The 22,850-nt window shown below is 45.4% G+C and overlaps 1 protein-coding gene across 5 annotated transcripts in view; it reads left to right on the plus strand.

Moving 5' to 3' along the window:
* Positions 1 to 22,850, plus strand: part of TMC6 (transmembrane channel like 6) — a 27,826-nt gene continuing 4,976 nt past the window's right edge. For 2 of the 5 annotated variants that reach the window (XM_033139069.1, XM_033139073.1), the window contains exons 1-17: positions 2,234 to 2,554; positions 6,903 to 7,034; positions 9,203 to 9,327; positions 11,317 to 11,448; positions 11,605 to 11,763; positions 12,326 to 12,431; positions 12,781 to 12,874; positions 15,040 to 15,294; positions 15,798 to 15,994; positions 16,470 to 16,614; positions 17,417 to 17,572; positions 18,024 to 18,196; positions 19,026 to 19,107; positions 19,670 to 19,767; positions 20,170 to 20,265; positions 21,161 to 21,236; positions 21,801 to 21,934. In XM_033139069.1, coding sequence (XP_032994960.1) covers positions 6,979 to 7,034; positions 9,203 to 9,327; positions 11,317 to 11,448; positions 11,605 to 11,763; positions 12,326 to 12,431; positions 12,781 to 12,874; positions 15,040 to 15,294; positions 15,798 to 15,994; positions 16,470 to 16,614; positions 17,417 to 17,572; positions 18,024 to 18,196; positions 19,026 to 19,107; positions 19,670 to 19,767; positions 20,170 to 20,265; positions 21,161 to 21,236; positions 21,801 to 21,934 — 2,084 coding nt within the window. In that variant the 5' untranslated portion in view covers positions 2,234 to 2,554; positions 6,903 to 6,978. Of the gene's footprint in view, positions 33 to 54; positions 108 to 2,233; positions 2,555 to 6,902; positions 7,035 to 9,202; positions 9,328 to 11,316; positions 11,449 to 11,604; positions 11,764 to 12,325; positions 12,432 to 12,780; positions 12,875 to 15,039; positions 15,295 to 15,797; positions 15,995 to 16,469; positions 16,615 to 17,416; positions 17,573 to 18,023; positions 18,197 to 19,025; positions 19,108 to 19,669; positions 19,768 to 20,169; positions 20,266 to 21,160; positions 21,237 to 21,800; positions 21,935 to 22,850 lie in introns of those variants that run through there. The other 3 variants (XM_033139070.1, XM_033139072.1, XM_033139071.1) reach the window with 3 other exon arrangements.

Raw genomic sequence — 22,850 nt, forward strand, 5'->3', positions numbered from 1 at the left:
TTCTACTGATCAAAACCACAGGATCCCACCAGGTTAGTGAGTAAGATGCCGCAGAAAGGCTGCTTGTGACTTGCTGGACTGAGAAATAACTCAGTTCCCCTTGTTTTGTAAGTACTGGAACATTTTCTTGCATTGTTATTGCCTCTGATGATCTGCCGCTGTATTCTGAGTGGAGATGGGCTGCAAACTGAGGACTTCTTTTGTGTCCCCGATGCATCATCGTTCTGATTCTCAATAGTCTCAGCGTGGGAAGGTAACAAAACTGCTCTGGATTGAAGACCCGTGACCGTCCCTTCTCACACCCACTCTGTTGCATATGCAGAAGTACGGCCTCTTAGATACTCTATCGTATTTGGCCAAAACGCTTTCTGGCCCATCCTTTATGGTTCAAGAGAGAAAGGGAATAAAATGCCCGTGGCGTGCATGTACACAACGAGCAGCTGCCTTTGCTCCCTTCCTCATTCTCTCCCTCCAAGCAGCAAAGGGAGATAGAAAAAGGCAACAGGAGCAGCTTAGTAAGCTGCAGGGTCCTAAAACTACCGTAGTGCCTCGCCAGGAGTCGTGGGCTGGAATCAGGTCTGTTTTGATTTGATTTGATTTTTTTTTAGTAAAAATGAATAAATCTGCCTTTCTCTCTATTGAAAGCCTTCAAAGAGGGGCTGGGGTACAAGCAGAAATGGGGTACTATTGGCTTGATGGGCAAAAGGTTTTCCAGTGGGTCAAGGTGGTGTGGAGTTATTAGATGTACAGTTATTGCTTTTAGAAGTTCTAAAGTCACTCCTGCACACAGTAAAGCTTCCCTTGCCTCAACCGAAGTATTGTTTTATTTACTTGTAGCAAAATGCCCAAGACATTGCTAAATATAGTTCATGATGAGAAATATAACATAGCTGCAGTAATTATACGGAAATTTTGGATGCAAGAAAGCTCTGAAACCTTTTATTTTCACTATAACATGATTTTAAAGTCAGCCCCCCCTGTGACTTGGTGTGTGTGGAATTTTTCTAGTTAGTAGCGTTAGCTGGGCCCCACCTTTCATATTCCACGTACCCTACTGGAGCACTTTCAAATGAAAAGTAATGCTAGGGTCACAAGCAAGTTTACTTGCAAGAAAGTGTCAATGACCTCGGTTGACTTGCTTCCCAGTAGCCCGAGATGTTAAGCGCCAATGTAATAAAGGGGAATTGGGTAGTGGGTTGTAGTAAACGGAAATGATGCTTTTCCAGTAGCGTAGGGGTGCTTGGACTTTTTTTTTTTTCTAAGGTAGTGCCTTCTGCCAGAGTGCCAGTGTGATTGACAGTCTCCTTGTTCTGGCAAGTAAATGAGGTGAAAATGTTTGTGACAGATTAGCAAAGAGGAAGTTTGGGGTTGAGGAAAATGAGCAAAGGCTGGGTACTGCTTTCCTTTTCTTTGATGTCGTCCTTGCTTCACAGTGGCAGTTTAAATGGAAGCTTCATTAAAAGTTAAAGGTTGTTTTTTCAGCTGACTAGAGATATTTTGTTAAATGTCAGTGTGCTTTACAAATTGAAACTATACTCCTAGGTAATTATATACTGTACTGTATATGATTGCAGTTGGGATGATCCTAATAAATTGGATATTCTGCTAAGTGGTCCTGCTTGCTGGGTGTGGGTGTCGGTGTGTTGTACTCTCCTTCGAGTGAAAGCTGTTTTGATTAACCCCTAGTTCTAGTTACAGGTAGGTAGCCGTGTTGGTCTGCCATAGTCCAAACAAAATATAAAAAAATGCTTCCAGTAGCACCTTAGAGACTAACTACGTTTGTTATTGGTATGAGCTTTCGTGTGCATGCACACTTGGTATCTGAAGAAGTGTGCATGCACACGAAAGAAGTGTGGTATCTGAAGAAGTGTGCATGCACACGAAAGCTCATACCAATAACAAACTTAGTTGGTCTCTAAGGCAGTGTTTTTCAACCTTTTTTGGGCAAAGGCACACTTGTTTCATGAAGAAAATCACGAGGCACACCACCATTAGAAAATGTTTAAAAATTTAACTCTGTGCCTATATTGACTATATATAAAGTAATTTTTCAATTTTTCCCACGGCACACCAGGCAACATCTCGCGGCACACTAGTGTGCCACGGAACAGTGGTTGAAAAACACTGCTCTAAGGTGCTACTGGAAGGATTTTTTTTTATTTTGTTTGGATTAACCCCTCCACTGTGCTTCTCTGACTCCTGGGCTGTCCTGCTGTATCAGACCAGATAATATGAAAGAGCTGTCTGCAGAAAAGGGATAGGGGGAGGGTGGAGGATGAGGCTGCAGCCTGTGCTTCTTGGCACAGCAGAAGCAGAGATCTTTGGAACACTTTCTTGGCCCTGCAGGCAAGCCTTGGGCATGCAGCATTTCTATTGTTTCCATTGTTTCAGAAGCTGCTGTGGAGAGAAAGTAAGAATGCAAAGGTATGTCAGGATGGAAGCATGCCTTTGCCTTCTGCCAGGGAAGTAGGATGCTCTGGTCAAGGCTCTCTCTAGCCCTGGAAGCGTGAGAAATTTCATGGAGTTCAGAGGTCTTCTGGGTGTCCTTACACTGGTAAGTAAGCTATCTGGTTTGGGGGGTGAGAATTACCAATTGCACAGCACTAAGGGCACACCCTGCCAGCTTTATTTCTGCATTCCTATTTGGGTGCTGCAGGGTGTTGAACTGGCAGTGCAAAAAGTGTTTTTGAAAGAGGCACTGTTTCTCTGGGGGCACCACCCTACTCACTGCAGGAAGCCAGATGTGAGCCCAGCCCTGTCCTTGTTAACTGGCAGGTGATCAGTTCAGTCCAAAAAACCCACTACATCTGGAATGCAGCAGCACGAAGGCACCAGAGCAGTGCTTCTAATTGCTTAGCCAATCCTGGCTCTCATGGGTGACCATCCTGAGATTGCTTTGATTTTTTCATTTGGGACAGGAGGCGGTGAACCTATTTCCCTCCAGATGTTGGACTCCCAACTTCTAGCTGCCCCAGCCAGCATGGCTAAGGGTCAGGGATGATGAGAGTTGTAGTCTAGCAACATCTGGAGGGGCATATGTACCCCCTCCCAATGTTCTAGGATTCCCACATGATGGTCCTGACCTGTCCATCCTCCCCTACATGTGACCTAGTGTAGCAGGTTTCACTCTAACTGAGAAACAGTGGCTTTAGCAGTTCTGGTGTTGAATATGGGCTTCTTGGTTCTTAAGAATTCTTACAGGAAAACATACTTCCATATGGAAGAAAGTGCGGAAGCATCATGTGACAATTTTACACGTCTCTGTTTCCATCCTAATATATACCCAGTGAAAAAGATGCATGCAGACATCACATGTAACAATCTGCACATGAGTTTCATCCTTTTCCCTACATAGAACTGTTCCTGTTCTGGTGAATGTATAGGAATGGGTATGCAGCCCAACCCATATCTGTCCAAACATGCCCACCACAGGCTGGGTGAGCAAAACACTCTGAAATTCCTGCTGCTGGGGGCTGGGAGGAGAGGCCTGAATGTACTGTGATTAACTCTTCCATGTCCAGTGGTGGCCATGCCTGTTGTAATGATTCTTCTACTGTGTGGCTGCCAAGAAGCGATAATTAAGCCACCACTGAGATTTGTGTTGAGTTAGAAGTGGATGCAGCTGCTCCCCAACATAACCCTGTGCCTGCTGTAGTAATGAGAGTCTGTGTGTGCCCCCATACCATACAAAATCACTGTTTCTCTGTGATTTGGCATTTATTCCAAGAAGGGGGAAAGAATACTGCCTCTGGCCAATTGCATAGTTAAGAGTTCATTTACACATGCATAAATTTGACCGGTGCCTGCTGCCTAGTTTTGCAGATGTTAAATGAAAACTGGCCAGGGTGCAAGTCTACTTCAGCCCAAAGAGAATAGTCCCATTAAAAATGGGGGAATGCATAAAGTGTGAATGTTAGGGATATATAGACGCTCTCAAGACCAAACTGCAGGAGACGGGTGTGACTCTTTGCTTGGACAAAGGCTGTAGCAAAGGCCTGGCATTCTGGCATTTTATTAGGCTGATGCTAAAGCAGAAGAAAGCATTCTAATTTATATGGAGGCTGGAGAAGGGCTGGCAGCCTCGACTGGGCAAACAAATGCCTTTTGTTGCATCCTTGCTGTACCAGCTGCCAGGCCCCCTGCATTCTGGTGAGAAGCGAGAGAGTGTAAAGCTTGGGGTTTACATACAGGCAGCTTACACACCACACATTTAAAGCTCCCCAAGAATCCTGGGAACTCTAGTTTGTTAAGGGGGCTGGGAATTGTAGCTCTTTGAGGGATAAATTGCAGTTCCCAGAATTCTTGGCAGGGGTGCGATGTGCTTTAAATAAATAGTGTGTATAGAGGAGGAATTGTAAGTGTTCCAACAATTCCAGTCTGCATCAAACGCCATTACTGTACAGGGCTAAACCTTTCTGCTCGCTCTGATAAGGCATTCTGAAGATCAGTGGTTGTTCCTAAGCTAGGATGAACTTGGAGCCAAGGTTTCCTCAGGCTTGTTCTTGGAGGCAGCCAGGGCAGTAGTATGGTACGTTGTTAAGTTTCACATTACCTTCGCAATAGGTTTCACATCAGCCAGTCGCCTTCCTTTCTGCAGGCCTAATAATTAAAATGCAGCTCCTGGACATTTTAGCTGAAATCTCTTTCAGGGCTACTTGAAGGAGAGGAGCAGAGCATTTTGCTGTAAGACCTGCCTCCGTCAATACTTCTAATACAATTCCCACTTTAGTCAAAAGAGAGAAGTTGATGAATAATGTTAAGCAAGGTCAAAAGAAAGGCCAAAGGGTTCAGGGAGCTGTAACTGTGAGGGAAGCGTGGAAGCTCTGGGTGGAGGCGTGGTAAGATGGTTCCGGCCTATGGAAGGCTGAAATGAAAAGAAGACAGAACAACTTTTGCCACATAGAAAAAGCCTAAAAGAGCCCAAAATGTCAACAGAGTGAGGGGAAATAAGTAGGGTCGGCATATAATAAGGAATGCTCTAGAATAAATCCAGTATTTAAGCAAGGCTTCCTAACTGTGAGATGAGTCACTAACAAAAGTTCCCATGGGAGTGCTGCATTCCCATAATAAATATCTCTCACAGATGGTCTGAGGAGGGGCCATAGCCCAGTGGTAAAACATCTGCCGTGCATGCAGTCCCAGGTTCAATCCCCAGCATCTCCAAACAAGATTGGGTAACCTGTAGCTGGCACCTGCCATCATGGTCTGTGTTTGGGGATAATAGTAGTTGTGGTCCAGCAGTGAGGCACCTCTGGTCCACCAGATGTTACTGACCTCCAGTTCCCATCGTCCCTGCCCATATTTCATGCTGGCTGTGGCTGATGAAAGATAAAAGTTCAACAACGTCTGGAGGGCCACAAGTTCCCTCGCCCTTACTTAAAACAATGGGGTTACGGTTTCAAGAAGTAAGGGCACTACACTGTTGTTGTTGTTTTTCTTCTGCAGTATTGATATAGGCTTGTGAAATAACGGGTGTCCCTTGCACCAGGCTCTTGAAATGAGACCTCCTTCAAAGCAAAAAATATGTTGCAACTCCTCCCGAACTGAGTGACACAGTATGAACAAAGTCATTTCCTGGCTATGGACGTCAGAACTATGGGCAACCATGCTCAGCTTTTATCTTGTGTGTAAAACACACTTCAGGCATCCAATCATTTATTTCCTTCATTCTCCCGTGTGCCCTAAAAGCTTCAGACTTTTCCTGGAACCTGAAGCAGGAGTTCCTGGTGTTTCCTGTCAGACAGGAAGCACCAGCTGCTTTGTTTGCTTGTACTGTTGCTGTAGTTTTCAGTGCATTGAAGCAAGTGAGGCGTTTTGTGAGGGAACTATTTAATCCATCGGTAGGCAAACTAAGGCCCAGAGGTCGGATCCGGCCCAGTCGCCTTCTAAATCCGGCCCGTGGACGGTCTAGGAATCAGCGTGTTTTTACATGAGTAGAATGTGTGCTTTTATTTAAAATGCATCTCTGGGTTACTTGTGGCACCTGCCTGCTGTTTTTACATGAGTAAAATGTTTGTTTTTATTTAAAATGCATCTCTTGGGTTATTTGTGGGGCATAGGAATTGGTTCATTATTCCCCCCCCAAAAAAAATATAGTCTGGCCCCACACAAGGTCTCAGGGACAGTGGACCGCCCCCCCCTGAAAAAGTTTGCTGACCCCTAAATTCCGAGTGATGACAGGGTCTCCTTACCCCTTGGAAGCCAAGCAGCCCTTGTGCACTGAACTGCAAAAAAAAAAAAAAACCAACCCCTTATCTCCCTGGCAACATGTGGCGACAGCTGGTGTTGTCTGATGAAGGCCGAGGCAGTCAAAATAAACTTTAGTGAGTTTGTCTGCTCCCAGAGCAGCGCAGGCGGATGTATGAGAAACACCTGCATGTGGGTGGGTTCATGAGAAGTGCTCCCCTGCCCTTTCAGTCAAGAGAATGGAGAAAGGCACTCTTTTCCTCCCCTGAGCGGGTGGAGTTCTGACCGTCCTGGAATCTGCTGCTCTGTGTTTGTGTGTTATCTCAGTGGTGAAACGCAGAGCAAGGTCACTGCACCATGCTGAATTGCAGCCTTTGTCTCGACCTCCGTTTCCTTCCTCTTCGCAGTGTTTTACTCCTAGCTGACTGGGCTGCTGTGGCGGTAGACATTTGCCTTCTGTTTAAAAGAGTCTTGCAGCGGGAGTTGAAGGTAGCTTTGAGTTCCTGGTCTTGGTGGCCCTCCTTGTAGCATAGAGGGAGCTCATAACTCCAGACCTAACTTTGCTGTCTGTGGGAGTCAACAGGATTAAGCCAGATCAGTCGTCCTAACCTCAAAAGTCTTGTGATCTCAAGTGTAGCAGCGCTGAGCACCAAAGTGGGGCCACCTCAGCAGAAGCAGCTCATCGGTGATGGGATCCCTCTCTAACTTGCATTTAGAAACGCCGTCGGACTGAGCCATGAAGAGACAAGCAAACCAGTAGGCAAGCAATTGGTGCTGTTGAGGGAGGACAAGATGTCTCACACGGTGGCCTTCACCTTTCCTGCCACCGAGAGCAGGGAGGCTGCCAGGTGAGTGACAGTATTTTAAATGATGTAAATTAATGAAAATACACTCGGGCCTCATTAACTCCATGGTGCCAGGGGTATTGAAATTGCCAATATGGGTTTTTTGGGTTTTTTTGCCATAAACTGTCTTCATCCTGAAATTTGGTATCTGTGTAATGTTTTAGAGAAGGGATTACGTAACTCAGTAGGTAGCGGATCTACTTTGCATGCTGAAGGTCCCATGTTCAATCACTAGCATCTCCAGGTAGGGCTGGGAGGGTCCCAGACAAAACTGATCTAGATGGACAGTTGGTCTGGTGACTTTAGTCAGTATAAGGCAACTTCCTGTGTTCCTGTTCGAAGGCATCCTAGTCACTCGTGCCTTATTTTCCTTCAAATGGAAGACTCAAAAAGATATTCCCAGAAATCTAGATGCACTAACCTGGCAACAGGGAAAGTCTGAAAGAGGAAATGATTGTCCTATCTTGTATGCAAAACAGAACCCAGGTGGTTACACCACTTCTTTGGTAACTAAGAAGCTGAAATGTGGTACCCTGATAACCACAGAAGTCCGAAGCGGGGGGGGGGGGGGGGCTTCCAAGGCTCTCCCTAGAAGCAGGGGGCAAATAAATGTGCCACAAGGATACTTCCAAGCCCCCCAGAAAGCTGAACTTTGGCATGCACAAAGTTATGGACACCCCAACTGTTAGAAATACCTGGAAATTAGACATTTTTGTTCAAAAGATAGGGCCTGAGGGATTTACTCCATTGTAGAGGATAGATTCCAGCACAGATGTGATGGAATATTGGGAAGTTCTTCAGATTCATCTCTCTCTCTCTCTCTCTCTCTCTCTCTCTCTCTCTGTGTGTGTGCCACCTCCAGTAGCATCTATGTTTGCAGAATGCAAGCTTTCTTTAATGGCACTAGAAAAAACTTACTGGGACAGGCAGGTGTTCTATTTTAGTCCTTGGCTCCAAAATTTATTCAGCTGTGGACAAGTTGGGAGAAGCCTGCAACCAACTGCACAGAGCAATAATAGATTACTCCACCACATATGTAATTCGCATCCATCCCCAGCATGTTTCAAAACAGCAGGAGGATGCTGATCCCCCTACCTAAACTTTTAAAATGTTCATTTCCTTTTATAAAAATTGTCTGATCTTTTGATGAAATATATTCTACTTCCCATTATTGGACCATGTGGCAATGAGTTCCACAGTTCCTTGCAGTACAAATGGCAAAGCTTTGAACTGGGAAACTACAGGTGAAACTCGAAAAATTAGAATATCGTGGAAAGGTTCATTTCTTTCAGTAATTCAACTTAAAAGGTGAAACTAATATACGAGATAGACTCATGTCATGCAAAGCAAGCTATGTCAAGCCTTTATTTGTTATAATTGTGATGATTATGGCGTACAGCTGATGAGAACCCCAAATTAACAATTTCAACTTTGGGGTTTTCATCAGCTGCACGCCATAATCATCACAGTTACAACAAGCAGAGGCTTGACATATCTCACTTTGCATGCCATGAGTCTATCTCATATATTAAACTCCAGTAGCTAATGAAAACAATTGCTTACATAAATGGACTTTTCCATGATATTCTAATTTTTCGAGTTTCACCTGTGGAGGTACAGGATTTATGCACCTATGGGCTCTGCAAGAAGAGGGAAATGGTACATATACATTTCATTAATCTTGCCTCTGAACTAAGGCACTTCTCAAAATCCTTTTCATTAGGTAGAGTGAGGCAGCCCCCTCAGGTGACAGGTGCTGGGGGCAGCAGCAGGCCCCTGCTCCTCTTGAGCTTCCCCTCCCCTAGCCATTCCTCACTGTTGTCATAGGCCCTCTCTTAGGTCTGTTGCTTTAGGTGTGGTGGAGGACATGTGTGCTGCATTCTAAAACTGGTGGTCCACAGTTACTGCTTTGTTGACTGATAATAAACACTGCCTTGTGGGATATCTCTTTTCTTAGGCTCTATATACATCTGACTCCTAGCATTATCCTACACATGGATCTAGCTGGGAGTTGGGATGCTGTTTTCTTAGGCAATGCACCAGCTTAATGCTTTAGTTGAAATTCCTTCATTGCAAGGGGTTGGACCAGATGAACCTCGGGATCCCTTCCAACTCTACCATTCTGGGTTTCTATGAATAATTCTGTATCCCGGTTCTCTGTCCCCCCACAGCCAGGACATAAGTCCTTACGATGAAGGTGCTGTGCACGATTCCTTCCACCAGCTCATCAAGGAGCAGAGCTGGCTGGCTGAACAGGAGGAGGTGGAGATGCAGAATCTGGCTCCCAGGGGCAGAGGTGAGGCAGACAATGCGGCTTACTGTTGAGAATTGCTGGTTGGATATTATCCCTCTGATTGCTGCAGGAAAATAGAGTGTGATTTGTGTGGTGAAAGTAATTTTTCTTGATTCTGCTTTTCCTCAGAGGCCAGTGTGGTTACAGAGCAGGAGAAAGACCTGGGGAAGTGTTTTGATGGTAGCTTCCAAGTTCTCACTTAGAAAGTCAGGGTTGACAGATATTGCTAAATGCACAGCATCCTAATTTCAGAACATTTTAGCCTCCCCTAAAATGCAGGAGTACTACAGCTAATCAGAATTGTTTTTATTTCCGAGAAGCTGATTTTGCAATCCGATCTGTATGTAGTGAAAGTAGAATGAGAACAAACTTATATTTTCACGCCTATTTATTTATTCCATTTCCAGCCAGTTCTTTCTTCTACAACAACCCTGCAAGGTAGGTTAGGCTAAGACATGGTGACAGTGCACTCAATGACCTTAATGACTGAGTGGGTATTTGAACCTTGGTGTCCCTAGCCCTAGCCTGGGCCTCTTAACAACTGCACCACACTGGCTTGCAGAAGCCGGTGAATTTTACCCAAAGCAAAATTCAGTTACCGGTACTTTGGCAAATAGAGAAGAATCATCTCTGTCTGTTCCTTGGTTAATACTGTATAATATTCTTTCCAAGCTAACACTGCTACAGCACTCAAGGATGAGAGCATTGCTACCATGACAAAGACCTTCAAATGGTCTGAGATGTGTATATAGAAAGTGCCCCTATGTAAGTTATATACTCTTGGTTTTGTTCTGTTTACTCAGGAACTTTAGATGTCCCCAAGACATAGTGATAAGAGATTTTTGGAATTGTGTGCTTTAAGAACTTCCACATATTTAGGCTGTTTTGTTTTCTTGTTTATTTGAAAAAAATATTTATATAAAATACCAGTTGTAATTGTGACATTAATTTTTGGATTTTAAGCAACCTGATGTGCTAGATGAGTGAACTAAATTACTGGATACTGAAGAATGAAATACAAATAACAAAACTGTGAATTCATGAACTTGCAGACTAAGAGACAGATTTGGCAGTGAACTTGTGAGATTCTCAGATGTGATGAAAGTTGAGATTTTTTGGGTTGTTGTTGTTTTGCTTTTTTGTTGTGCTGAATATTAATTTCACTCCGCATGTGCTTTCGGAAGCCTCTGGCAAGAAACACTGGGGGAGATTTCCCAAGGGTATAGACGACTCAGCCTACATGACAGAATGTGCCATTTAATTTAATTTAATTTAATTATAATAATCTCCCAAGGGCTCCTTGAAGCTTCCTTTGTTAACAGCATTGAAGCTGTGGAGAACTCAAAAGGTGTAGAAACCAAAGAACCTACACACACACACACACACACACCCCTCAATGCAAGGATGGGTTTCCACAACAATGCAATGTCTCAGACCATCAGGAAGGCAGCATAATTGCTGTACCATGCATACAAGTTTCACATATCTGTGAATAAGTACATTCTATTAGCACACCTAATTTTTGCCATCTCTGGCATGTGGTGGGGGCCTTCAGGGGAGAGAAGAAGGAAGTTCCGTTGTGCAAATGGAAGTCTGTTGCACTAGCAGAACTGGAGTGTTGCAATACTCACAGAAAATTTATGTTTTATGCTACGGTTCATTAAAGATTTAATGCTGGACCAGAGGGGTTGTATGCCTGATTCAACAGGGTGGTTCTTTTGTTCTTAAGTCTGCTGTGGAACGAAAGGTTGTTCCTGAGTTGAGGTTGGGGAGAGAAGGCACAATAAGTTCAAAAGTGGAAGCAAAGTATTTCAAAGTTTGAGAAGCGCTGCTTTTATTTAAAACGAGGGAGCATGCACGGAACTGGAAATGAAAAGTAGGTAAGGAGGACCCCTGCTCCAATGGGGCAGTTCTCAGGAGCTTGGCAACACCCCTTCCACCTCCCTACCCAAGACTACGCAGTAAATCATTTTGTTCCTCCCTTCCCTCCAGAGAACCTGGCCTACATGGTTTCTCCTCCCCGCCGGACTGAGGCTTGGGAGGCACCAGGACAGATGGCAGAACATCTTGACTTCTCCTCAGCCACTCTGCGCATCCTGGCCAGCATGCCCAGCCGAACTATTGGTGAGTTGGAGCAAGCCTGCAAGGAAGTGCCTTTGCAAGAGTCAGGGTCTCAGAGTTAAGGCTTTTCAGCATGGGGCACAAATGATAGGGGCTGAAAGTTCTCCATGGTATCAGACCAGGAGCCTTCCTCTCATCTTCTTTCCCATCCACTTGCAGGCCGCAGCAGAGGAGCTGTCATCTCCCAGTATTGTAACCGCACTGCCAGGCTGCGCCGGAAGAGCAACCGCGCCCCTCTTCAAGAAGTGTCCCGCTCTGCGCGGCCCAGCATCCGGCAGCTTGATCTAGACCTAGATTCCAGCCACGAGGAAGAGTATAGTAAGTCCGCCATGGAAAGCTTGGGGGGATGCACACTCTGGCAAGAAATTGGAAGGGGCCGTGTACCCATTGTGCAGCTGTCTATGAGTGATGAGCATTTTAGGGAAATAATGGTCGTTGTTCTGTGCATATGGTTCGCCCTTCCAAATGTTTGCATCATTAGAACAATTGGACTTTTTCATCAGAGCAGGTGGGGCAGAATACCTTTCCAAGCCAATGACGGCTCAGAAGACCAACTACCGTAGCCCTTCAAGGTGGCATTGTCATGTTATGGCCCTATCTCAAGAAAATGCACAGGGTCAGCCTTGCCAAGAAGGGCCACGAACAAATACTTTTCCAGAGCTGCAGAATCCAGTGTGTGGTTTCCCCCCCTTGCTTTCTGTATGACTTCTTTGTTTTAAGACCTAGTTCAAAATGTGTAAGGAAGGGGAGCCAAGAAGGTACAATTATTATTATTATTGACATTTTCTCTCTTTCGCCAAAATGCCTGCCATTGGAAATGCAGCTGGCCTTACCTCCTCCAGCAGTGGCCTTTAAACATCCTGTATACTTCCCTCCCTAGCCAAACGCAGCCTGCTGGTGAAAGAACTCCGGAGCCTGCCAGCCAGCCAGCGCATCGCCATGTTGAGAACAATGCCTCTAAGCCTGGGCGAGAAGTGCAACCTGAGGTCAGTGCCTTTAAGCCATTTCAGCACTACTAAAATGGGCAGGAATGACATGCAGTGGCGCCCGCCTTGTGGAATGCCCTCCCACCAGATGTCGAGGAAATAAACAACTACCTGACTTTTAGAAGATATCTGAGTGGTTGGGGAGGCCCAGCCAGATGAGCGGGGTGTAAGTAATAAATTATTATTATTATTATTATTATTATTATTATTATTATTATTATTATTTATTAATGCAATCAAGGGAGCAGTTGCTGAGTGTGCTGAACGACACGAGGAGCTCGTACTTCTCATCTAAAGAGCGGCTTTTTGCAATGATTTTATAAAAATCCTTCTGTCTGTCCCTTTGTAGGCAGGAATCAAGTGGGCACTCAGGCACCCTGATGAAACCCAAGACAAGAGCTCCTTTGTCACATTGCAGCCGGCTTAAATACCACATCATCATAGTAAGTCATGAACTTCACCTGCCCTGCATAGTCCTGGGCCGCGTCTGTGCCATACCTTTAAAACACTTTTATACCCCATTATTATTATTTGTTTGTTTGTTTATTTCAATGAAACAGCATAGCACCAGCCTTTTCCTTAAACACAGTCAGTTCCCAAAAGCCTGTTGCAATAAGAAAGGCTTCACCTGCAGGCAGAAGGACAACAAGGAGGGAGCAGGTCTAGCTTCTCTAGGGAGAGAGTGCCAAAGTCTGGGAGAAGCCACTGAGAAGGCTCTCTCCCACGTCCCTTCCAAGCGTGCCTGTGAGGATGGCGGGACTGAGAGAAAGGCCTCCCCTGAATATCTCGGAACCCAAGCAGCAATTCATGACTTCCCCCAAAGAATCGTGGGAACTGTTTTTAAGGGTGCTGAGTGGTATTAGGACACCTCTGTTCCCCTCACAGAGCCACAGTACCCAGAGTGCTTTAACAATCAGTCCCTCTTCTTGGTGAACTCTGGGAATTGCAGCTCTGCGAAGCATATAGGGGTCTCCTAGCAACCTGCAGCACCCTTAACAAACTACAGTTCCCAGGATTTGTTTGGAGGAAGCTGTGACTATTTAAGTGATATACTACTGATTTAAATGTATGCTGTAGAAGTAGCCCTGGAAAGGTCAGCCTGCTTTGGCACCACCAGCTCCCTGCAGAAAGAGAGAAGAATCTCTGCTTATGCCCATTGAAGGTGCTGCTAAATGAGGGCATAACTTTACCAACACCCTTTCTAGATAGGCTCCTTCCCCCTTTATCAGCAAGGTTGCCTAATTGGGGCCAATTCCTTTCATACAACTAATGAAATCCCTCATTGGTCCATGCAACAGCTTCCCAAGCACTCCATTAGTATATCTATATTGTGAGGAGAAAAACAGACTCAGAGGCCTCTGAGAAGAAATGTGGCCTCCAGAATCTTCCTTACATAGCTGTGGAAATATCCATCAGAATCCTTCAAAGAAATCCATGGGGTATTTAAGGATTTGAGACAATAACTCTGGAAGGCTTCGGCCCAACTTTTGCCAGTTATGGAGTTTATGTTAATGCCATCAAGGAATTAAAATGTTTTAGGAGCCTCTTTCTAAGTGCCATTAGTGTGTTGTACTCAAGGCCTGGCTTCAAATTCCCACTCAGACATGAAGCTCTCTCAGTGACTTTGGGCCAGTAGCTTGACCTACCTCGCAGGAGTGTTGTGGGGATGATTTTTTTTTAATTTTTTTTTTTTGCGGGGGGAGAGAATCAAGCACATTACCGTGATCACCTTCAAGAAAAGGTGGGGTAGAAATGTAGTAAACAGATAATGGAAAACCTATGTCAGCTTTCTCTTCAGCACAAGTTCATTTTTGGCTCTGCTTGCATTTTGAGAAGGCACCATGTTAGGCTCCAAGCTGGGCTTGGGGAGGAGGCAATTAATATTCTCATGACATTCTTACTGTGCCACATGCAAAGCAAATATTTACTCATTTTGTGCCGCACCTCAGTGAGCTAGAACATTGTAATTCACACTTCAGAGATTGTGGCCCAGTGGTTTGCTCAAAACAGGCTGCGACTGCATGTTTCACATAATGTAGCGGCCACAGACCACTTGAAAATGGCTGAGGGTCTTGGTGGGACCACTTAATGGGTTTTCTGCCTGTTGTGGCAACTGTAGTTCCATAGAATTCAACGATAAAATACAATATAAGAAATAAGCAATGAAAATACGATTAAAAATCAATACGAATATCTAGTGTGATGAATGTGGCATCTCCCATCTTCAACCACAAATTCTCAGATGCTCAGCAGACCCCCTGAATGAAGCTAGCAGACCACAGTTTGGGAACCCCTGACACAATGGATTGCAGTGGTTTTACTTATCCTGCCAAGGCCAATGGGAAGGAGTCCAGCAGGGTTGGTTGGCTGCTTAGAACAGTGTAGCTCAGGTGCTTAGGGGTCAACTGAATAGTTGCATTAATGCAATGGGATTTCCTCCCTCTCCTTCTCTTCTTGCACATGACCTGCACCCTCACCAGGAAATGGAACAATCTGCTTAACTGTGTGTTGGTGAAACACACCTGTAGGACCCCAACCTATGGCTTGCTGAAAGCTACCATCTCTTCAGCTGAAGGGCTTCTCTGATCAAAGGCTGTTTTCCCTGCAGGGGTTCCGGAATCTCTGGTACAGCCTTCTGTCCCTCCGCCACACCCTCCAGCCCTGGCATTATTCCCTCAAGCAGATCAGCGGTCGCTTTGGGTCCAGCATCCTCTCCTACTTCCTGTTCCTCAAGACTTTGCTCATGTTCAATCTCTTCTTGTTTCTGCTCCTGCTGGTCTTCGTGGTTGCCGTGCAGGCTGCTTACCCTCCTACCACACCCAACAGCAAAGCCTTCACGGGGCTTGAGCCCCTCACTGGAGCGGTAAGCATTTGTTGAATACTGTACATCTGATGTCCCTTTGCTGCCACTGGAATAAAGCAGTGTACTTCTAATAGTGGCATGTGTGGAGTGATATTAAAAACGGGTGTGTGGAAACTTTGGCCATTCAGATTTCCTAGGAGTTTTATTCCCATCAGGCCCAGACAGCACAGGCAGTGGTCAGGCATGATAGGAGCTGTAGTACAGCAAGATTGGTAGGGCCACAAATCCCCCATCACAACGTAAAATATGCCTTTCTCCTTATTCCAACACTACTTCTGGAAACAATTGCACAGCAGAGGTGTTTGCTTAGCCCATGAGGCTTTTTAAAAAACCCAGACTCCTCTACTCTGAGTAGAAATAGGGGAATTGTAAGTATTCAGTGTCATCAGTGGTTGTGTCAAGCATGCATGTGTGAGCCATCCCCATGTTGCTGTGCCCAAGTTCTCTGGGCAAAGGGTAAGGCACTTGAAGGGCTGGAAACCATTTCTTTCTTCTCCTTTCAGGGCTACTTCAATCACACATTGATGTATTACGGCTACTACAGTAACTTCACACTGAATGACCCCTGCACATTCAGCCCTAACAGCAGCACAACTTGCCGGCAGGCCAGGCCTGTCCGTCTGCCATACAATATGCCACTGGCTTATGTGTTAGCCACTGGGGTCTCCTTCTTTGTGACCTGCCTTCTGCTGGTGTACAGGTGAGATGATACAGGTTTCAGGAATTTTATTTGCTTTTTCTCTTACACAGGACCCGTCCTCAACTTTTTCATTTTGTCTCTGGTGGGAAGGTAAACAGCGTTTCCATGTGCTGCTCTGGTTCTCCAGAAGCGGCTTAGTCATGCTGGCCACATGACCCGGAAGCTGTACGCTGGCTCCCTCGGCCAGTAACGTGAGATGAGCACCACAACCCCAGAGTCAGACACAACTGGATCTAATGGTCAGGGGTCCCTTTACCTTTAAGCGCCATGGAACATGATGGGACTTACTTAACTCAGGCAGTGTCAGAGTCTTTTTGTTGCCAGATGGTCAACAATCTGGTATCAGAAAAAGTGCAAATAACTTAAAGAAACGAAAAAAAGAATCATGAAGGGTCTTGCTTGGAGGACTTGATTTAAAGGAAGTATTTCTAACACAAGCACTCTTGATTGACAGTATCTTCTCCCTTCCTCGCAGTATGTCCCACTCCTTTGGGGAGAGCTACCGTGTGGACAGTGCATCAGGGGACCTGGCAATCAAAGTCTTCTGTGCCTGGGACTACAAGGTGATCCAGAAACGCTCCGTGCGACTTCAGAGTGAAAACATCTGCACTCACCTGAAGGCAAGTGCTGAATGTGCCAATTCAGGCTGTAAAAATGCAACAAGCTTGGTGGGTAAACTGGTCTTCCTGGGAAGGCTGAGTGATGGGGCTCTCGAGATCCCGTGCTGCAGGATATAATAATAATTATTATAATTCTATTCTTTGTACCCCACTCATCTGACTGGCTTGCCGTAGCCACTCTGGGTAGCTAGAAATGAGAAGGAACAAAGCATTTTGTACGGCAGTGATATCTATGCCATGATGCTCGTACCTCTCCAAACTATATAAACTTATGCTGAGAGATGATGCCACGTGGAAGATGGAGTCGCTGCTCAGAGGGTAGGACCCAAACCAATGGCTTCAAGTTACAAGAAAGGAGATTCCAATTAAACATTAGGAAGAACTTTCTGACAGTAAGAGCTGTTCCAACAGTGGAATGGTGGACTCCACTGGAGGTTTTTCAGCAGACTTTGGATGGCCATTTGTCAGGGATTATTTAGCCGTGAATCCTGCATTGCAGGGTGTTGGACTAGATGACCCTTGGGGATCCCTTCCAACTCTACAATTATTTGATGACAACAGCTCTGATCTGCTCTTTTGTACAGATAACCTCCCCATACTACAGAGCAGATTATAGTCACAATCTTTGATTCCTTTGAACTCCCAGGTGCCTCTCCCACGGATTTAGTGCTGGCTCCTTTTGCATTGGGTATATTGCCTACTCCTAAGAAATGCAGATTGGCCATGTAACTAGGAAGTCATGTTGCAGCCCTTGTCCTCATGTATCACTCAGGTGGTTGTTTTTCTTCTTTTCCTTTATCAGGAGTGTCTGGCTGAGCGGCGATCCAGGTCTCGCCCATTAAACCTGTGCAAGAGACTGCAGAGGCTGGCAATCCTACTGATAGCCTGGACTCTGTCTCTGGGCATTGTTCTGGGGTGTGTCCTAGGAGTTCACTACTTCTCTATATACATTTACCAGGTGAGATGGGTGCTACATTGCCATCCAAGGGCATGCTGTGTTCTTGGCAGCAAGCATTATCTCTGATTTTCTGGGTCTGTGGCAGGGACTCCTTGGCCTCTTTGGGCTCAAATGAGGCCTCCCTTCTCCAGCTTTGGGTCCCCAGATGTTATTGGACTACAATCCCCATCATCCCCTGCTGGCCTGGAGTGGTGGGAGTTGTAGTACAACAGTGCTAGCTTTCCACTTGTTTCTTCCATGAAAGGTGGCCACTTTTCACTCTAATAAACAGGCAGATGTAGATTATTATCTCCTGCAATTTCCCAGCCTGAAAGTTGCGAGTTCAGTGATAGTCATAAAGGAGACCCTGCGATGCTTATACCCTGTTCCTAGAATTTAGAGCTCTGTTTGCATTAAATGCGGGGAGTTGATAAGAGTTGAACAGGTAACCCACGGTGCACCATTTCCGCAGGTTCATCATGAGAAGCTCTTGACAAGCAACTACATGGGCAAAGAAGCCCTGCTCCTGGCTCTGCCTCTGCTGGTGTCTCTGATTAACTTGCTCATCCCCTACATTTACAACCTCCTGGCTGCCTGGGAGAAGCAGGAATCGCCTGTCCTAGAGGTTTATGTCGCCATCTGCAGGTAACATAGAGCCTAGCAGCTGAAACAGAGGAGCATGTTGCTTCCTCTGCATTTTGTGTCTGAGTATTGGGACGCGGGTGGTGCTGTGGGTTAAACCACAGAGCCTAGGGCTTGCTGATCAGAAGGTCGGCGGTTCGAATCCCCGCGACGGGATGAGCTCCCATTGCTCGGTCCCAGCTCCTGCCCACCTAGCAGTTCGAAAGCATGTCAAAGTGCAAGTAGATAAATAGGTACCGCTCTGGCGGGAAGTTAAACGGCGTTTCCGTGTGCTGTTCTGGTTCGCCAGAAGCGGCTTTGTCATGCTAGCCACATGACCTGGAAGCTGTACGCTGGCTCCCTCGGCCAGTAACGCGAGATGAGCGCTGCAACCCCAGAGTCGGACACGACTGGAACTAATGATATGGGGTCCCTTTACCTTTACTATTGGCGTTCGTACTCCTTGCTTGAATGTGCTGGTGATAGCTTTCCCCCTCCCTCTTTACTCCTGCCAGCAGAAGAACAAGAGGACTAAGTGGATCACACTTAAAGCACATGGATTCCGCCAAAGAATCCTGGGAACTCTAGTGTACCCCTTACAGAGCTACAATTCCCAGCACCCGTTTAAACAAATTCATCTCCCAGGAATCTTTGGGGGGGAAGCCATGTGCTTTAAATGCATGCTGTGGATGTGACCAGATTCTCCAGGTAACATTCTGGCCATTCTGACAATTGGAGGTGGAGTGGGTGGGTTTAGTCGATCTAACTTGGAAACAATTTTCTTCCTCAGAATATTGTTTCTTAGGAAATTCCTTTCCTCTTTTTCTTTCTTTCTTTTTGTTTTTGTCTTCAGGAACTTAATTCTGAAGATGGTCATCTTAGGGTTGCTGTGTTATCACTGGCTGAGCAGGAAAGACACGACTTCGGAAATGGAGGTCAGTGTGAAATTGTGGCGAGTGAAGCTGCTGCTGGGACATTTCTAGCAACTGCTGGTCTTCTGTGGTTTTTATCATATTGAACCAAGCCAGACACACAAAAAATGGTTCTGTGTACTTGGAACAAAGTGACCTCCCCACCCCCACCTCCCAATGGTTCATAATTTCCAGAAAATAGCTCATGAGAAAGGGGAAAGGTCTTTGCAGCAGGAAACCTTTTATGGTGCTTTGAATAACCTTTTAAACCTTATTTATGCCAAATATTAGTTTCTTAAATCCATTCATTGGACATGCTAAAACTGGAACAATGCAAAGTATCTTGTGGAACAGGAGGAGAGTTGACCAGCTGCAGCAAAGGCAGCCTTGCTTTCCCTTGTTTTAACCTGCAGCAAATAGAGCCCTGCTCCTTCAAAAGCAAGAGGCAAAATGTCATCTTTTTGCTGGCACGTTTGCCCATAGCAGGGATGGACTCAACTTCTATTGCTAGGGATGTCTGAAGCAACTGGCTGGCCAAGAGCTCCAGAAAGAGAAACACCTCTTCATTTTTTCCATTTTTCCACAGTGCTGGGAGAACTTTGTGGGGCAAGAGCTCTACCGCTTGGTGGTGATGGATTTCATTTTCTGTCTCTTGGACACCTTCTTCGCAGAGCTGATGTGGAGGTAATTATCAGGCCAGTCCCTTTCCCAAATGCCAAAACTTACTCTGGCAAAGCTCTGCTTTGCAACTCGGACTGACTGGGGTGGAATCTAGGCACATATAAAATGCTTTTTAAAAAAGCATTTTGAAAAAGTATATTGAATTTGCCATTAGCTCACATTTGTATAATGCACTTCAAACATTATATCTGCAGCTGTATAGCTGTGTCCTGGGTTGAATCCAGTGGAGTCATTGCATAAGCAGAACTACTTTAATGGGCACAATGGAACATCTTCTTCTCCTACACTCCACAGAATCTGCTCCAGAGGGTTGGGGAATCCTCAGAGCAGAAGTTGTCCCCCTTGTGCAATGACTTCATGGGATGCAACCCAATCTCTTTCTCTCAATCTCTGACTACTACTCAGGGTTATTTTGGAGAAGAAGCTACAGAGTAAGAGGAGGCCTGAATTTGACATTGCTCGAAATGTTCTGGAGCTCATTTATGGACAGACCTTGACCTGGTGAGAGATGCCCGTTTCCATTTTTTGCTGGGTCACTTTACTTTTCCCTTTCCATATTCTTGTTATAGTCTTACGTTCTGTTCACCCTGCAGTTAAAAGCACCAAACTATTTTCAAAGAAAGGCAGAGGATCTTTAGATCGCATGCATTTTATTTAAAACATCTACACCCTGTCTCATGTGAGGTGCTCAGGGTGGCTTTTAGTGCAATAACATATGTTAACAGAGGAAGCTGCCTTCTACTGAATTAGACCACTGGACCACCTACTTGATATTGTCTACACTGACTGGCAGGGGCTCTCTTAAGGTTTTCACAGCCTTACCTGGAAAAGCCTGGGACTTATGCATGCAAAGCATCTTGTTCTACCCTCGAGCTGCAGCTTTCTCAAATAGCAATCCTATTTAAACAAATATCAAGACCAGCAGTAAATTAAACAATCCTAATTAACCACTTTGAAGCAGGAAGGCTTTAAATTTCCTTTAAATCTCTGCTGCCGCAGTCTTTCAGGTACTGCTGCACATCTGCACCTTGTTGTTGGTTGTTTATTTACAGTATTTTTACCCTATTTTGTACCATTCCGACTTTTAAAATAGGATCGCCACACCACCAAAAAACATGCAATGGGGTGGAGCCTCTAGGTCAAGCAAAAGCTCCTTATTCATGGACCCCTTGCAGCCCATCGATCTCCACCTTCGATCTTTCTGTGCATTCATTTCTTCCAGACTCTGCTAAAGAATTCCACCTCCTTTAAAAGCCAGGAACTAGATTGAATAATGTAAAATAGTTCACAGGATTCTGGTTGCGTAATTTGAGATTCTGGTGCAAAAAATGTGCAGGGGTTCACAAGCTCAGCTTAAGTAAACGACTGATCTCTCCTTTTTGTCCCCCCTGCCCAGGCTGGGAGTCTTCTTTGCCCCACTCCTCCCTGTTGTCCAAATCTTCAAGTTGCTGCTGCTGTTCTATATTAAGAAGGTAATTTATCTGCCCATCTCCAAGGGGCACTAATGCACTTTCCATTGCACTGAGGTGACATGCATTAGCAGAGGGTTGGCTTATGGAAGTTTCGTTGTGGGCAGAGAAATTGGGATGGAGAAAAGCTAGCAAATCACACTGAGTGGATGGAGGACTGCCTCCCAGATCTGTAGCTCGCTCTGTCCCGAAGACAATTAAAGGAAATGGAAACCTGATAGAGGTCCTTGACCTGCAGGAAGCAACCTAGATTTTACTTTTATCAGTCATGAGAAGCTGAGAGTCGAATACATGTGTATAGAAGTGTATTATATTATAACACACACACACACCATTTTAAAATGAAAAACAGCCTTGGGAGGTGCAATTCTGAGCAGAAAAGCAGTGGGAGAGAAGGGGTGCTTATTGCTTTTCCCATTGGCCATTTCCCTACTGGGTTGCTTTTCTTTCTGCAGGATTCTAGAAGCACGTTGCCCTTTAAAGTGCTTGCTATGGTCAGTCTTCTTCAGTATATGGCTGAGAGTGAGTAAGCTAGTTTAAACTCTGTATTTTTTTCCACCCTCCTAGACCAGCTTGATGAGAAATTGCCAGTCTCCCAGTAAACCCTGGCGTGCATCTCACATGAGCACCATTTTCATCACCTTGCTGTGCTTCCCTTCTTTCCTGGGTGCCTCCATATTCCTCTCCTACACCATCTGGGCGTGAGTAGATTTTCTGTTCAATTGTAACTGGCTGCAGTTACATTCCTGGTGTTAGGGGAATGCTATGACTGCTGGGTCTTTTGCCATACTTCTGTTAATTCCGGTTCTCTCAGCCCGTTTGGGCTTCGGCAGTGGAATTTGCTACCAAGGAGTGTGGTGGAGTCTCCTTCTTTGGAGGTCTTTAAGCAGATGCTTGACAGCCACCTGTCAGGAATGCTTTGATGGTGTTTCCTGCTTGGCAGGGGGTTGGACTGGATGGCCCTTGTGGTCTCTTCCAATTCTATGATTCTATGATTCTCCGTCCCATTCTTCTGCAGAGCTTTTCCCCAAGGCACCTTGTTACTAGTCTACATTGCTCCCTCACTCATAAAAAGCTCACCTTCCACCTAGCGCTACTGCAGCCACACTAGCCTATCTTCAAGGCACTAAAGTCTGAACGACTTCTCTGATGCTGGTGAGCATGCTGTCATCGCGGCCTCTGATGTGCTGCATTTTTAAAACATACAATTTCTTGCTGTTCCTTTGAAGAATGTGTCAGAAGTCTTGCATGCCGCATCCTGCTCACAGGACATACTGTAAACCACTCTTTCCATATGGGGTTGGGGGTCAAACATAATTAAGGATTTTTGCTTTCATTCTGGCAGACATGCGCACCTGTTTTGATACTGCTAAATAAAGTATGGTATGGGAAATAATAGGTAACATATTAAAAACTTGTCTTTGTGCAAATTGGCATATAAGAGAAATGCAGGCAACTCCCCATTTATGCGGGGGTTACGTTCTGAGGCGCTGCACGCTTAAGTGAATTCGTGAATATTGGGAACACTATTGAAAAGTCTGCAAAGACCCTCCAAACCTCCATGCTCAAACTCTCCACAGGCCTCAGAGGTCAGTGCAAGCATTTCTGGGATCACAA

The sequence above is a fragment of the Lacerta agilis genome, chromosome 2 (assembly GCF_009819535.1).
Source record: "Lacerta agilis isolate rLacAgi1 chromosome 2, rLacAgi1.pri, whole genome shotgun sequence".
Classification (NCBI taxonomy): domain Eukaryota; kingdom Metazoa; phylum Chordata; class Lepidosauria; order Squamata; family Lacertidae; genus Lacerta; species Lacerta agilis.